Below are 16788 nucleotides of genomic sequence, written 5' to 3'. Positions count from 1 at the left end.
CCAGGAGCACTTTTTACTATGCGCACTGCTGGATTCTGTCCACAATTTTGGGAGCGCGTTATCTGCGCCTCACGGCAAAAGCCTTTGCCAATCACCTGTCATCCAATTTACTCACTGCGTGCTCGTTTGATTTCTTCAGATTTAGGAAAATGCAAAGACACTGAAGCAGAAATTAGACTTAGACAGATTGGTTGAGTTCAATCACAATTTTTGTTCAAAAAGCTCTGTTTTCAGGAAAGTGCAATACAGCGCTGGGCCCTTCAAGAGCGGAAAGTCTCCATTCAGAAAAGGCAAAGTCCAAGGTTTTTAGATCAGTTTTATATTCAGTAGCACATTGTGGGCCGGGATTGATGGGCGATGAGTCTTCGGGGTGGGGCAAGTTCGAAGAAGAGTCTGCTTGCATGGGAGTGGTGCTGATTATGGGCGATTCGGTGTGGAGGTGGGGGGCTGTTGGTGTGTGTGTGTGGAGGGGGGCTGTTGTCTTCCATCCCGTCTTTCGGCCTTTGCGATCATCTTTGGCCGAGTCTTTGGGTGGCTCCTTCTGGCACCTGCTGGTTTTATCTCCACGTGACCTTCCTGTGAACATTCTTCTCCAATCTTAGACATACACTGTCGTACTGCTGGATTCTTTTAATTTTGTCATTTTGTACGAAATTATGTTAGCTTTTGGCTGTGACATCATTAATCTATTGCTGTTCTTTTGATACATCATGTCTTTGCTTATTCTTAGTTTAATCATGCTTCCAACCGTATCTTTTCTTTGTTAGGCAAACTATTTCCCTCTGTGCAGTGTGTTCAGTAGTAATCAAAAACTGGCGTCTAGCATTAGTCAAAACATAAGATACAATCAAGTACTGAACGGTCAAGACGACTCTGGTCGTGTCCATGATTCAGAGAAAAAACATCAGGCATGCATTACACAGTTCCTTAAGGGTCATTAAGCTATTCAGGCAATATATCAAAAGTCATTTGTTATTTCAAAGTGCTCAGAAATATATCAGATCATAAAGTTATAAAAACCTTTCTCATCACCACTTATCAAAAATGTCTAGTTATGTCTTCTTTATTGATTTGGTGTGTAGGTATAATTATATGCTTAAAATTTTTCTTTTATTTATTTAAGATGTGAATATACGTGTCTGCTTATGTACTTTATTCAATGAGGTGTGAGCATATCTGTTTTTGTAGCTAGGCAGGACTTTTAGTATTTTGACCCCATTTCCTGCAGCACCCAACCAGAGTGACGGGAGGAGCAAATTTCAGAAAACGTGCTCAGCTCGTCGAGAAAATGCGATTTAAGCAATAAAATTAAAAATGCACCTAAAACCTAAACCAAACGTTGCAGGTGGTTATTTCTTCATGCTAAAGGGAAATATGCTTTCGGCAGTTTGCAAACATATTTTTAAGGTTGTGTTAAATTTATCATATTAATCATATTAATATAATATCTAGTATTGGAGCGCTCGTGTGGATTGGTGGGTGGCGAAGAATGTGCAGGCAAACTGCATGAACTTGTTTTCGTTGAAGTGTTGTGTATAGGCCCAGACAGGGAGTACCGGACGAGAACATCTCAAGGTCGTTGAGGAACGAGAACAACAGCACGTCTATGTGGCCCGGCTTCGCGGGGAAATCCAACCACCTGACCTCAGCGATAGCGCCGACGCGGGGAGGAGATGGCCGTCGACCAATCATCTCACAATATTTTGCATGCTTTAATATTCATATTGTGTTTCTTTAAAACTGGGCAACCCGGAAGAATGTGTTGTCTTTTGGTGGTCACAAAAACGCACGAGTTTTAGTGTGAGGGACCCGGGACCCAGGCCTGTATTAGTGCGCTTTGTCAGGAATAAATAATTGGTAAATTTGGTCTAATTGATCTACTGGTCTTCTCTTTGACAGAACGAACTCGCAAAATTGTTAGGTGCGCCAGTGTGTGGATTAGGACATAGCAATTTATGTGTTAAGTGTTGATCGCAATTTGGAGTCAGATCAATAACTAGAATCCGTAACCTAACAATTTCTTGGTGACCGCGGACGTGATGTCAAAAGAAGGGTAATTGACAACTCGTGGTCTTTAGCCAAGACACCGGACAGTGTCAGGGACACTGTCTCCCGGTCGGCGAACCGTTTGGAATAAGCGCACAACGTTGAGCTAGTACGACGTCTCCTCATCACCGATAAGGTAAGCAGAATACCTGTTACTATAAGTCGAAATGCTGCAAATTGAAAGAGGAAATTTAAGAGGAGACTGTCGTTCAGATCAAATAAGGTGTGCATGAAGTTAAGATACATACGGTGAATAAGTTTGGAACTTACGTGTGTAACGTGTACGGTAAAGTCAGGGACTTACGCGTACTACGGATAGGTCAGGGACCTAGTGCTTCGTCGTGGCGGACAAGGGTGCGGTGACGATCGTATTCAAATAGCTGGGGTTAATAAAGAGATCCCCGAGGGGAAGTGAGGCCTCCTCAAAAAATATCCGGTGGTAACAGTTCCTCCTGTGAGACATCAGACCGCTAAAATATCCAAAATGAACCAAATTGGGGGGAGAGTGTGTGTGCGCGCAGAGGATCCTCATGAGTGGGTGTGTATATCAGTGTGTGTGAGTGAGATGTGTGTTCTATGGAAGAAATCAGTGATGGAGAATGTTTAGGAGGCTTTTGAGCGATAATAGGGAAATTGAGAAGTGTACAATGGTGTGTTTAAGTTGGTTAGAGAAACTAAGATGAGCAAGGTGTGGCAGTAGAGAAAATAAGGCGTGTGACAAAAAGTTACTAGAACGGTGGCTTGATAGGATGAGAATAAGAGACAACAAATGTTGTGTAGAAGACATTGAAAGATGTCGAATGTGAACATGATGAAGGGCGCAACAGCAAAGTTGGCCTGCCCTTTGAGAGGTTGAGACTGATGAGCGTGCCTGCACTCGCGTGTAGTCGCGGGTCTGGGCTGTGCGCGTGGGCCTGTGCTATGCTCGTGCGGGCGGTGGGCCGGCATCATGATTGTTGCAGGAAATGGCCAGCCTGTAACCAGTCAACATTGATGCCGCGACCCCCCCTCGCACGGGGGGTGCTATGGCCCGGGCGGGGCAGGGACAGTGTGAGTTTCTCAGTGAATGTTTGAAGCAGTGAGATTGAAGGAATGTATATGCTGATGTGGAAGCGCAAATTGTGAGTGGTATTGACCGATAGAAAGTGGCAAAGAAGCTACATGAGAGATGGATTCAAATCACTTTGTCTGTGTGTGCGTGCGTGCGTGCGTGCGGATGCGTCCGTGTGTGTGTACGTGCGGTTGTGTGCGCGCTCGGTGTGTGCGTTTATGTGCACACCCTGTGTGGGTGCAGGCGTGTGAGGAGGAAGACGGCATGGATCAGAGAATGTTCAAGAAAGGGGGGCTAACTCGTAAATAATGAGGAGCTATTGGGAGTAATCTGTTTGTCCTTTCTTTCTTTAAGGTTAGGTTAGGTTAGGTTAGGTTAGGTTAGGTTAGGTTAGGTTAGGTTAGGTTAGGTTAGGTTAGGTTAGGTTAGCAACACGAGCGATTTAGAAGTTCAAAAGAAAGACAGTTAAAAGAAAATAACATTTTTGATTTGGACAATTACAGGCTAACAGGAGCATGAGAAAGAAGAGCTGAGAAGCCAATTTGATCGGGGAGATTGGAAATTCCCAGCACCATATTCTAAGGCACATTTTTGAGCAAGCATGACACAGGTAATAACGTTTGAGAGGTCAAGACATAGGTCAGGGACAGATGACACAGGCCGAGGTGCAGAAATATTGAATTGATGTGTCCGCTGGTGACCACATCGGGCGGTCAGCACTACGAGCCCATGGTGCTCCGTGATGTGACCGCGATGATGGAAAAGATGCCCCCACTTCACAGAGGAGGCAAGGTGTGGCTAAACAAATGTTTGGCTCTGATGAGTGGGCAGAGCTGTACACTCGGTGACATGCGCCAGATGTTGGCAGGAGCATGCTCCCTAGTGCAATCTCAGGCGATTGAGGAAGCAGCAGGCACAGCGAGACTGGGGAGGGAGGTGCCCTTGCCACAAGTAGCAGCGCCCCTGTTTGAAAACATTAAATTGACTTTCCCACAACCCACCGATCTGGTCCCCACTATGTTTCCTTATGATGTGAAAATGTCACCTGCACAACATTATGTAACATGTGTTGAGAGTTGGATTGAAACCACAGGTCGCCATCCGGCTCTCACGCACGAGGCAGAGGTGCTCTTCCGAACGGCGCTGCTGGATGGACTTCCGCCAGATGTGAAGAAGCAGCTAATGTCAGATCCTGACATTCTGGTTTGTGCCGAAGAACGATTTAAACGTCATCTTTTGCATCACTGCAGAATGTTCACTGAGTCACAAGCTAAAGTTGAAAACGAGACAGACGCATTATCTAAACAGTTGTTGAAATTACAGTTGGCAAAAATACATGGTGAAGCTAAACAGTCTAAATCACAGAAAAAGGAAATGCAAATGTCACAGGCTCTTCAGGTGGTGGGGCGCGGAAGGGGCCAGTTCCGGGGCGGATACAGAGGCCGGGGAGGGAGTGCACCTGCTTACCCGGGGAGGGCAGCATACAAACCCCATTCGCCCAACGCATGTTTCATCTGCGGCGAAACCGACTACTGGGCAAAAGAATGCCCACAGTATCGACCGCGCGGAGCCACCCGCCCACAAACGCACGGAGGTCAGTACTACCAACATGATGATCTCTGGTGTGGACAATTTGAATAGGGCTGCCCGGGGAGCCAGGAAAGCAGTGGCCCGGCGGAGCCAATGCTTCATGTGACAGTGGAAGGAAAACCTGTGAAGATGCTGGTGGACACAGGAGCAACTTATTCATCAATAAACACTGCCCTTCCTGTATCCTCACTGTCAAAGAAAACAACAACTTTAGTCGGCTTCTCGGGACAACCACGTACTCTGCCTTTTACCAAACCACTTGAAACTGTGATCACCCGGACAAGGTGTAGACTGTGGCACAAATACATCCATTCCACAGAAACTCCGATCAATTTGATGGGAAAGGACTTGCTGTCAGCCGTTCAAGCCAGAATTCTGTGTGGGCCAGAGGGAGTGACTATTCAATTTCCAGATGGCGTCAGCATCCAGTGCTCACAGCAGCTACAACAACATGGTCAGTGGCTGATGGCGCCCCTACCGGCAGAAGCAGAAACTGCAACCATCTACGGGGCCAGGCTGGAGCCAGAGACCCCTGCTGGTGGCGGTGTGTTCTCGACCTACCTACTGTGGAAGCCTTGGATCTGCTCACTGGCGCCATACCACCCACCTGTTGATCCTTTGCATTGCACTCTATATTATGACCGAAAAAGTGATGATTTGTTTGAAGAAATTGAAGGGCACATGTGGGATTTAACTTCATCATCCATTTTGATTGGTAAAGAGGGAGTCGCAGCGGCAACTGAATTGACATATAAACAAATGCAGTGGTTCAAAATGACAGAGAAAGGGGTGCCACACATTTTGCTGGCTCTTGCCCCAGGACACGAGGCCAGACAATTGGGCTCAATGGTCAAGCAGTTGTTGCAACAGACCGATTGGCGGAAAACTCACATTCTTAATTTGTACTGGTCTGAGTCTCAGAATGCATACCAAATTAAACAACCCATGGCAGACACAGGATTGCTGGAGATGATGTTGGTGTCCCGCACACAGGGTAGGGAGTTAACTGATCATGAGGATGCTGAAGTAATGCTGGCGGCCTTGCCCGACACACTGTGGTCCCAGGGTCCATTTGATGTCGGGTTTTGTCATTCGGTGGCCCCTATTGATCTCCAAATGGATGAGACGCAGCCTATCAAACGGCCTCAATATCGTTGGCCGAAAGAGGCGGACCAAGGCATGGAAGACACTCTGTGTGGCCTCTGGGACGCAGGGGTGTTGGAAGTGTCCGACGGCCAAATCGCACTCCTTGCTGTGGCGTTACCAAACTGGGTAGAGCTTGGGTCAAGGTGGACAGGAGCTTCATTGTGCACTGAGTTTGACAGAACTGAGGAGATTTGATAAAAAATTGAATAATGCGTAGAGCTACAGAGAAAAGCATCATAGTCAGAGATTGAACAGATTTGGATAAAACAAATAGGCTAAAACGGTAAGAAACAAGAGCGAGATCTGATATTTTGGCTCGTCAGGCTTAAGAAGTAGAAGTTGAGTTAGATACATTTTAGAATAGGACATTTGGACTAAAGTGGACTCAGTCAAGAGGAACAGGGGCATTTTGGCATTTTAACAGGGATTGACAGCAAGGGAGATTGAGGATAGAAGATCTGGACAGCAATGACGTAAATTACATTAAAAACTGCCCATTCTAGGGAGAGGTGATGGTGTGACAGGCAGGATTTTTAGGAAGAGAAAAAAGGGGGGAGTGAGACTCGCCAAGAGGGGCAATAAAGAGAAGCAGACTGAGAAACATATTTGAGCTAGACAACAGGAAAAAGGGGGAGAGACAAATGATGACGTAAAAATCCAGAGGGAATAGTCGGAGCCAAATGATGACGTAAAAATCCAGAGGGAATAGTCGGACCCATCTTTATTGAATTTAATTAGGATAAGTAATAGAGATCGAGTTTGTAGGAGCAATCTGAGGTTATGGAGGCTCCCCTGACACGCGGGTCCCACAGTCGGCCCCCCCAGATAGACATATATGACAATTTGCGATGAATCTGATGGGCGAGTTTATGGAAAATTGAATTGGAGATTTTACAATAGGTCATGTTGACAAGTATGTCCAAATGTGAAGAGTTACTATTAGGAGTCAATGTTTGCCTGCACACTAACATACTAACTTTGCTTAGTGTGGGAGGAGAGCTGAGTGATAGAGACGGATGTGTGTGTCTGCGAGTGTGTGGATGGGTGCGTGCGCATGTGATCATCTATGACTGTGTGTGCGCAGTATGATTGGCAAGAGAGGTCTGAAGTTGGGGTGATGTGTTTGGAATTGAGGATAAAATTCCTCTCACCTGAAGGGGTGGTACAGACCGGAGGGTCTGGAACTGGTAAGTGATGAGTTCTGACCGGAACCATGGCTCAATGATCAATCAGGGGCACCATCGACAACAAAACGGTGTGATGGAGAAGGCCCATTTCAGTGATATGGTCAGACAAGACAGAACTAGTATCGAACAGCAAGACTTTGGACGATTTGATGTGTGACGACTTTGAGGTCACCCGACGGGGTGACGGACTAGGTGGACAGTGACCAATTGTTTGACGCTTGAACGTGTTTGCGACAATAGCACGCTCTGCTTTGTTTTTCTGTGTGACTTGATTTTTTTTTTTGAAGCATCAGCCACCAGCCAAGGAGCGGATTGCGCGTTGCTTGCGTAACTTGTTTTCCTTCTTGCAGGTTGTCGATTGCATTCGTGGAAAGTTTGTGTTGGATTTACAAGAATATGTTAACCCTTGCCCTTTTGGTTTTTATGATGAACTTGTTGATGACGTGGTTTTCAGGACATGATCCGCGGGCGCCAGGATTCATTTTATGACTGTTTTAATTTTGATACTTGATGTCTGTTTTTGTGTGTACAAATGTCCGCTGTCAGCCGGGCTATAAGCTCACTGACAGGAGTGTGATGATTTTTGTTTGTGTTGCTGAGTGTGTGTGGTGGACAGTCAAGTTTCAAGGACTTGGGGTGATGGTCCCGGGGCCCAGATGGTAACTAGAGGTTCCGTGGGCCTGTCTACAATGAGTGTGGTGATGAGAGGGGACGCTTTGCAGGTTCCTTTTGATACGTAATGACACATTGGGTGAATGTGTCAAAGCGGGGAGTGGTAAAATAGAAATGGGTGAGTAGGTTTCAATTTGTAATTGTGATATACAAAGTTTTTTCCAAATTCACTTGTTTTCAAGCTTTAACAGGACATGCCAAAATTCACCCAGCAGTGATGGAAGGACCAGAGGAAGACCAGTGACATCTGGTTGTGGTGTGGAGATGACAAATTATAGGATCGCTTGCCGAAGAATGCATCAGGTATCTGTGCCCTTGTGTCGTTGATAATGCCTGTGGTGGTTGTCCCCATTGAAATACAGAATCTCAATTGGGACCTGGAGTCCCCACTGGCGGGGCTCCTGAAGCAAGCCAAAAGAGACGTTTTGCCCCCGTGGTTGAGCGACGACGATCCAACATATATTGACACTATAGGAGTGTCCAGTGGTGTGCCAGATAAGTATAAACTCGTTAATCAAGTGTCCTCGGGATTCGAAAGTATCTTCCTATGGATCACTCCCAATAAAAATATAGACCGTACTAATTACTGTCATTACAATGTCCAACGACTGGGTAATTATACAGCTGAATCATTTGCCGCAGTTCATGAACAATTGGCTGCAACGTCGTTAATGGCGTTCCAAAACAGAATTGCGTCGGACATGCTATTGGCTAAGGAACATGGTGTGTGTGGAATGTTTGGTGATGCATGTTGTACTTTCATCCCAAACAACACGGCACCAGGAGGCCGACTGACCAAGGCGTTGGAAGGGCTAAGGACACTGAACAAAAAGATGAAAGATCATTCAGGCCTACACACCGATATTTGGTCTGATTGGATGAAAACGTTCGGAAGCTGGAAAGGCCTCATCATGTCTGTGCTTGTTGCTGTGGCTATTTTTACTACAGTTATGATTTTATGCGATTGTTGTTGCATTCCATGTATTAGGTCACTCACTGTCCGGTTGATCGAGAAAACCGTTGGCCCGTTGCCACCGATGGGCCAATATACCCTGGTGACTCAACATGAGCAGCGGGGGGAAGGAAGGACCGACAGCTCGCTGGTATCTGTTTGCTAGAGTAACGGGTGATGACCTCATAAATGAGGTCATGAGAGGGAATAAAGGAAAATGTGCTTTCGGGAGTTTGCAAACATATTTTTTAAGGTTGTGTTAAACTTTTAATCATATTAATATCTAGTATTGGAGTGCTCGTGTGGATTGGTGGGGGCCGAGGAATGTGCAGGCAAACTGCATGAACTTGTTTTCTTCGAAGTGTTGTGGAATAGGCCCGGATAGGGAGTACCGGAGGAGACCACCTCAAGGTCGGTGAAGGAACGAGAACAACAGCACGTCTATGAGACCGGGCTTCGAGGGAAAAACCCAACCGCCTGACCTCAGCGACACCTGGACGGGGAGGAGATGGCCATCGACCAATCATCTCACAATATTTTGCATGCTTTAATATTCATATTGTGTTTCTTTAAAACTGGGCAACCCGGAAGAATGTGTCGTCTTTTGGTGGTCACAAAAACACACGAGCTTTAGTGTGAGGGACCCGGGACCCAGGCCTGTATTAGTGCGCTTTGTCAGGAATAAATAATTGGTAAATTTGGTCTAATTGATCTACTGGTCTTCTCTTTGACAGAACGAACTCGCAGAATTGTTAGGTGCGCCAGTGTGTGGATTAGGACATAGCAATTTATGTGTTAAGTGTTGATCGCAATTTGGAGTCAGATCAATAACTAGAATCCGTAACCTAACACCTATGATAAAGATAACCTGGAAAACCCTAACATTGGATATAAAAGGAGCCTCCCCAAACATGCTCAGTCATTCACAAGCAAGGATGGGGCGAGGTTCACCACTTTGTCCGCAACTGCGTGAGAAAATAGCAACATATGCTGCCATCCAAGCAACGTCTTTTTCATGGACGCCGCTGCTTATTTCAGCAAGATAATGCCAAGCCACATTCTGCATGTGTTACAACAGCGTGGCTTCGAAGTAAAAGAGTCCAGGTTCTCCCCTGGCCCGCTTGCAGTCCAGACCTGTCTCCCATTGAAAATGTGTGGCGCATTATGAAGCGTAAAATACGACAGGGAAGACCCCGGACTGTTGAACAACTGAAGCGGTTCATCAAGCAAGAATGGGAAAGAATTAGCTTTGCTGTTTGATTTGTTTGGCATAGTTCCTGTGCGTGAGTTTGATGTGGAATAATGAAGGCCAAGTGGATTTAGCAACCATAACATGTAACCCGAGGACTGGAGGAAGCCTTAGGGTGTATTCAGACCTGACTATTTGGTCCACTTTAAAAGGATCAGGGTTCGATTCTACCACTAGTCCGGACCTTTTATGCAAGTGTGAATACGCACAAATGAATCCTGGTGCGGATTAAAGAACTGGACCACTTTTTAAAGTGGTCTCGGTTCGCCTCCAAACGAACTCTGGTGTGGTTCGCTTCAGGTCTGATTAAAAACAGCGTAGATCTGAACCAGTAGCACAAATATGCAGAGCAGGAATGTGGCGCATAGGACTTACATGTTTTCTTCCATCCGGGTCTGTGCTCTGTGTGCCGCCCTGGTCATTGCTGTCCAATGGGAAATCGTCACAAGCGTGGATGTGTTTACAAAATATACTTCACTTGCAAAATGTAATCTGAATAGGAACGGCAGCAAATGAAAACAATTAAGTCCGTTTGTGACCCAGACCATACAAGTGGACTAAAGGACTTTTCTGGTCTGAATACACCGTTTGTGAAAGGTCAGTTGTCAGGCATACAAAGAAGTATAATTCACCCATGTCGGGTTGAAACTTTTCATATTCACATTTGCTTAATATAATATTTTCTTCACAAATGTATAGGATTAGTCAATCCCCACGTCTATGTTATTTTCACAAATTATTGACCAATCTAAAGTACTGAAATGGGCTGGCTATCTTTTGACGATTCAATGGTAATGGTTCACCAACATGCCTTCCACAGCTAGTGTCAACATTGTCACCTAACCTCTATTGATTATAAGCCAACAAACAAAGAACGTGAGTTGGAAGGATGTGTCAGCCTAGCCTCATTAGGCGTGAGGCTTCCACTCCTTCAGACAGTAGTAACAGATAGCAGAGGGCTGGGGCAGAGTTGAGAGTCCACCTCCATTCGAGTCCCATGGGTGAGTAGTTCTTCCACTGTTGTCCAATCATCAAGGAGCTTGCTGTTCCTCAATCGGTTCTGCTTCTTGTGGCTCAACTCCAGAACCATCTGGGATGACAACGAGCTCTGGCCTCCACCTACCGCTGCCTCTTCATTGCGTCGCTCTCTGTGTTGACGTGACAGGACTAGGTGACGTCCCCTTTCAGCTTGATTGCAATACCGGCCAGCCCAGGACCTGTCCACCCGTAGGTGACCCCCCAGTTGGTCCAATTCTCCACACACCTCCTCGTCGGTGGTGACCTCACTGCGTTCCTTTGCCAGCCTATAAGCTCTGGCCCTGAGCAGCTGATTCCTGACAGACTTTTGATTGGACTGGTGACAGTGGGGGTAAAGCGGAGAGCAGGGGTTCCAGTGTGCTCCCAGAGTGTTGTAATATGGACCAGCAGAAGGTTTTTGGATTCTGGTTTGATTTCCCAGAGTTTGAAATGCACGCCAGTCTGTTGGACCGCCACAAGAAACCAAACCATGACTCCTCGAGTCCTCTTCCCTACAGCCCCCTGCACTCTGGCCGGATCTGGTTGTGTTTGCGTGACTGATCAGGCTGGTTCTATCCATGTTGAAGCGAGAATGATAATTGGCCTGGCTGCTCAGGAACAGCGTGCTGTTGGTTGGATGCGGTTGGCTGCTATGGACCTGGTCTGTTACCAGGTTTGATTCAATATTCATAGGGTGACTTGTACTGCAGTGCCGCTGGGCGTCACTCAAATCCATTACAGTCTGACTGCGTCCTGGTACCTCGATGCTATGGCTCCCTCTTGCTTGGCGCTGCTCCAGCCACAGCGCTCTCCACTGGCAGGGCTCTGTTTGGCAACCTGGAGGCAGATAAAATCCATTAGCCTGGTGCGCGAAAGGTGGCACTCTGCTATACAGTAAAGGGATGCAAGATCAAAGCCCTATCATAGCAGTAAGGCTTGGTTTAGTTTGGGTGCTAATTTTTTACAAAACTATCTGACCTCTCCTGTCTGTTTGGGGTTTGTCAAAGAAAAAAACAGTGGGCCATGATTATGGCGCAATGGATTTGAGTCAGTAAATTGGAGCTGATTTCGCCTACATATTCCCTTGTGGAACTACATTTGACTGATTGTGGTTATTACAGATCTTATACTGTGATGTAGTGCCCGGTGGAAATGGGTTTCAGACCAGTTTGTGAATCCTTTCTGGATCTGCTGACATGTTAAATTGACTTGTTTGAGGATTCATCTGCATTTTGTTTTTTGTGATGTCAAACCCATTGGAAGTCTTCTATTTTGCTGGGCTCTGGGGGAAATTCATGAGTAGATTGACAGAGCTGTATACCTTTTGGTCCCACAGACCACAATGACATGTCTCATGTTTGTAATGCACTGATCACCACGCTGTGTATGTGTGTGTCTGCTCTTTTAATTTATTTTCTTTATTTGGCAGTGTGGCTGCTTGTGGAGCCGCTGCGTGTGAAATGGAAATTGTGGTCTCGCTGATTGGCTCATCAACGAGGACTAGACTGGGCCCATGTGGGTCAGGGACAGAAACTCAGGGACGAACAAACAATACACACCTCTGACTGCTACTTACTTTCGGTTTGAACAAAACATCAACGAGGCTTTAAACCGCTAGGATTTTGCCTTTGGCTAAAGATGCCAGTTTACTGTTCAGGTAAGCTGTTTTAAGACAAACTTTTACGAAAACTCTAATGTCATTTGCCTATGTTGTCACGTGCCTGTGGCACATGCCACTCGACCATGGCCCCTAATTTAAAAATCACCCACACCGGTCACTGGCTCGTTAGTCTCCCTACTTAAACCCTGCTATCCAGTCACTCCCTTGTCAGTCTGTTCCGTGATGCCATCCGTTAGCTCACTGTGCTCTGTCCGTCTGACTCCCGTTGCCGACCTTGGCCGTTCTCTGACCTGTCTCGCCTTGCTTGCCGCCCGTCCTGACCACATGCCCCTTACTGACCACGTCTTGCATGCCGCCCGTCCTGACCACCTGCCCGTTACTGACCACATGTTGCTCGCTGCCTGTCCTGACCACCCCCTCGTCCCCGCCCACGCCCTGCCCTGCTGCGCGCTCGCTCTGTTGCCTTTTCCACCAGGTGGTGTCCATCCCTCAGCCAGCCAGCTCCGGCGAAGGACGTGCTCGAACGCTACACCGCCCGTTACATCTGCTAGCCACCACCCAGCAAAGCCAGCGCACCTGCCCGATCACCGCTCCAGCGCTCCACCATCCCCTTCCCCTTCCCCTTTAACAATAAACTCTGTTCCGCTCTGCATTTGGTTGTACTGCCTGATACGAGTCAGATACAGATGTACTTGTACTGCAGTGGATGACTAACCGCTCCCTTCCCTCTGAACATAACTGTTTACTAACTGAGCACATTTAAATAACGTTCTGAGTTACTGAATATGGTGTTCAATTATTCAGAGTGGACAAAAAACAGAGTGCCGGTGCGTGGTGTAGGTGCTCCAAACGGGCACAGTGCATCAGAACACCTTTCAAGTAAGAATGGGTGTGTGAATGGGTGAATGTGAGACTTTCAAGACTGAGCACCTGATAAAAGCAAGTGCACTAAGTGCACTCCATTTGCCGTTCACCATTCCTACGCTGTACAGTAATGAACGTATAAATACATGGCGGTAGGTAGGTAGGTAGGTAGGTAGGTAGGTAGGTAGGTAGGTAGGTAGGTAGGTAGGTAGGTATAAATCGTGGCTGACACCCCCCCAAAAAATTTGCAAAACATCGAGGCCGCAAAAGGTGAACCATATAGCAAGGGAAGACTATTCAAGTTATGCTACTCGTACATCGGAAGACTTTGAGAAGATCTTGAAAAGCCCCTCCCTTCACACCTGCTCACATTTAAAGACAAGATTTAGCCTCGTCTCAGACTGAGATTTTACCAAGACTGTGCATTTTACATGGTTACAATTTACAAGACTACATTCATAGCCCCATTGTGTTCTGACACAGCAGTTTGGAGCAGCCACTTTTCTTGATGCACTCTAAATAACCAAACGGCATTATTGAACAACATTCTGTTTGGAAACACAGAATATTATTCAAATGTTCTGTCGGGTCAGTCAGTCAAGCCGTCTAAGCCAGTTAGAAAAACAGTTGTGTTCAGAGGGAAGGGGGTAAGTCACCCACCGTAGCATATGGACAACAACACACTGGGAAATAACTGGTAGTTTTTGTTACTTTGTCTTTAGACAGTTTACCTTAACTGTTAACCGGCAATTTCAGCCAAAGCTGCAATTCCAGTGGTTGAAAGCGTGCCTTGTTAATGTTATTGTTCAAAGTGAAAGTAAGATGCTGCAAGTACATCTGGGTTACGCTTCGTCTTCGTTATCCTCATAGAAGAGAGACTACACCACGGATTAAGAATGAATCAAAGGAGCAGGTGCAAGAATATCCTTCATGGTCGGCAACTTTTGTGTTGCGCAATAACTAGGGTTTAAAGTCGCATTAAACCACTGGGATTTACAGGGGCCACAGGGGGCTCGTAATATTGCATACATATACAGGACTGTCTCAAAAAAATTGAATATTGTGATGAAGTTCTTTATTTTCTGACATGCAATTAAAAAAACAAAAATGTCATACATTCTGGATTCATTACAACTCAACTGATATATTGCAAGCCTTTTATTATTTTAATATTGCTGATTATGGCATACAGCTTAAGAAAACTCAAATATCCTATCTCAAAATATGAGAATATCATGAAAAAGTATACGAGTAGGGTATTCAACTAATCACTTGAATCATCTAATTAACTCTTGAGCCTTGAAAAACACTCAGCTTGGTTCAGTAAACTAAATCACAAGTATGGGGAAGACTGCTGATCTGACTGCTGTCCAGAGGACCATCATTGACACCCTCCATCAGGAGGGTAAGACACAAAAATACATTTCTATAGCCGTATTCCTATGGTCAAGCCATTTCTGAACTCAAGACAACGGAAGAAGCGTCTGACTTGGGCTATGGAAAAGAAGCACTGGACAGTTGCAGAGTGATCCAAAGTCCTCTTTTCAAACGAAATTAAGTTTTTTATTTCCTTTGGAAGTCAAAGCCCCAGAGTCTGGAGAAAGACTGGAGAGGAGTAAAATCCAAGTTGCTTCAAATCCAGTGTGAAGTTCCCACAGTCAGTGATGGTTTGGGGAGCCATGTCAGCTGCTGGTGGTCTACTGTGTTTCATCAAGTCCAGAGTAAATGTAGATGTGTACCAAGAGATTTTAGAGCACTACCTGCTTCCGTCTGCTGAAAAGCTCGATGGAGATGATGATTTCATTTTCCAGAATGATCTGGCACCTGCCCACAGTGCCAAAACCACCAGTGTATGGTGTACTGACCATGGCATTACTATCCTCGATTGGCCTGCCAATTCCCCTGACCTGAACCCCATAGAGAATTTGTGGAATATTGTTAAGAAGAAGCTGTAAGAGACCAGACCCAACAATGCAAATGAGCTAAAGGCCGCTTTTTAAGCATCCTGGGCATCCATAACACCTCAGCAATGCCACAGGCTGATTGCCTCCATGCCACGCCGCATTGATGCAGTAATCCATGCAAAAGGATTCCCAACCAAGTACTGAGTGCATTAAGGGACATTTTCAAATGTTTGATTTTGTTTTGCTGTTATAAATCTTTTATTTTTACTTGGTCTGAGGAAATATTCTAATATTTTGAGATAGGATTTTTGAGTTTTCTTAAGCTGTAAACCATAATCAGCAATATTAAAATAATAAAAGGCTTGCAATATTTCAGTTGATTTGTAATGAGTCCAATGTGTATGACATTTTTGTTGTTTTAATTGCATTTCAGAAAATAAAGAACTTTATCACAATATTCTAATTTTCTGAGACAGTCCTGCATATATCTATACCATCTTCTCAAATGCTTGTCCGTCATTCATGAGTGAGTGCAGTCAGTCTTGGAACAAAGATGTGTTCCTTACTTCTGCCACATATATAGTAGGTGTAGGTATTAATATAGTAGATATTAATAAGGCTACAGCGTTATGCATAAGTGTACTGGTATTTTGAGGTATTTTGATACTATTCATTGTCACTGAGGAGAATTAGGAGGTTGTGGAATATATCCTTCTAGGGGAGCTGGCGTAACTGAAAAAAGCAAGTCTTGGAGTAATAATGTAAGACCAAAACAAAACAAAGAATCCTAGAAATGTGCTCAGATTTGTTAACCCATCTATGGGGTGGACATTGTACATTTTCACTGTTGGTCTAGGGCCGGACATGACAATACTGTAGTTATTTTGGTACCCTTTACAACCTTTCATAGTAAACAAGACAAAAAGGAAGATAAACGATAACTAGAGTGCAAGGACGGCGGTCCACTAACCGGAAGAAGGTGAAGTTGGTGAGTGGTTGCGATGCAAAGTGGAATTCCTCTCGCCTCGATGGATGTGCACCTTAGAGGTTGGGCTCTTGGCCATTGTGCAACGAGAAGACTGCTGTGCCCCCGAATGACTTAAGGGCATGGTCTCAGGGATAGACTCCAGATCCCAGCGGCCTCTCTGCTCATGAGGGGAGTGACCCAAGCGTAGGTGGTGTGCATATCTATGGATCTTCGGGAGAAACCGGTGCTCGCCAGTGCTAACACTGTGGAAACCTGAGTCGCTGGGTTCCGAAGAAATCAGAGACTCGGAGGAAGATGAGGACCCCTGTGAGGAGGGGGTGTGGCCCGGTAGTGACGACATAGCATCAGTCTCAGCCTCGGAAAGGGGCACCCGGTGATGTGGGCTGTTGGGGCTACAGCCCAGTCTGCTGTCCAGCTCATTGAGAGGAATGTAGCCCAAAGGACGCCAGGCGGGGTGGTAGTTGGACTGCATGTAAGAAATCAGCAACGTTAGTGTATGAG

General features: G+C 45.8%; 1 protein-coding gene across 1 annotated transcript in view; it reads right to left on the bottom strand.

The window, feature by feature from the left end:
• Positions 1 to 197: 197 nt before the first annotated feature.
• The window catches only part of LOC148401273 (uncharacterized), a 115034-nt gene continuing 98443 nt past the window's right edge, over positions 198 to 16788 (bottom strand). Inside the window, exons 5-6 of the mRNA XM_088368856.1 lie at positions 16270 to 16753; positions 198 to 11747 (exon numbers count right to left, since the gene is read on the bottom strand). Coding sequence (XP_088224982.1) covers positions 10825 to 11747; positions 16270 to 16753 — 1407 coding nt within the window. The 3' untranslated portion in view covers positions 198 to 10824. The remainder of the gene's footprint in view (positions 11748 to 16269; positions 16754 to 16788) is intronic.

The sequence above is a fragment of the Syngnathus floridae genome, chromosome 2, assembly GCF_059516105.1.
Source record: "Syngnathus floridae isolate MCC-2025c chromosome 2, RoL_Sflo_1.0, whole genome shotgun sequence".
NCBI classification, from domain to species: domain Eukaryota; kingdom Metazoa; phylum Chordata; class Actinopteri; order Syngnathiformes; family Syngnathidae; genus Syngnathus; species Syngnathus floridae.
The sequence above is the reverse complement of the archived record's forward strand: the minus strand, read 5'-3'. Positions and strand labels throughout refer to the sequence as shown.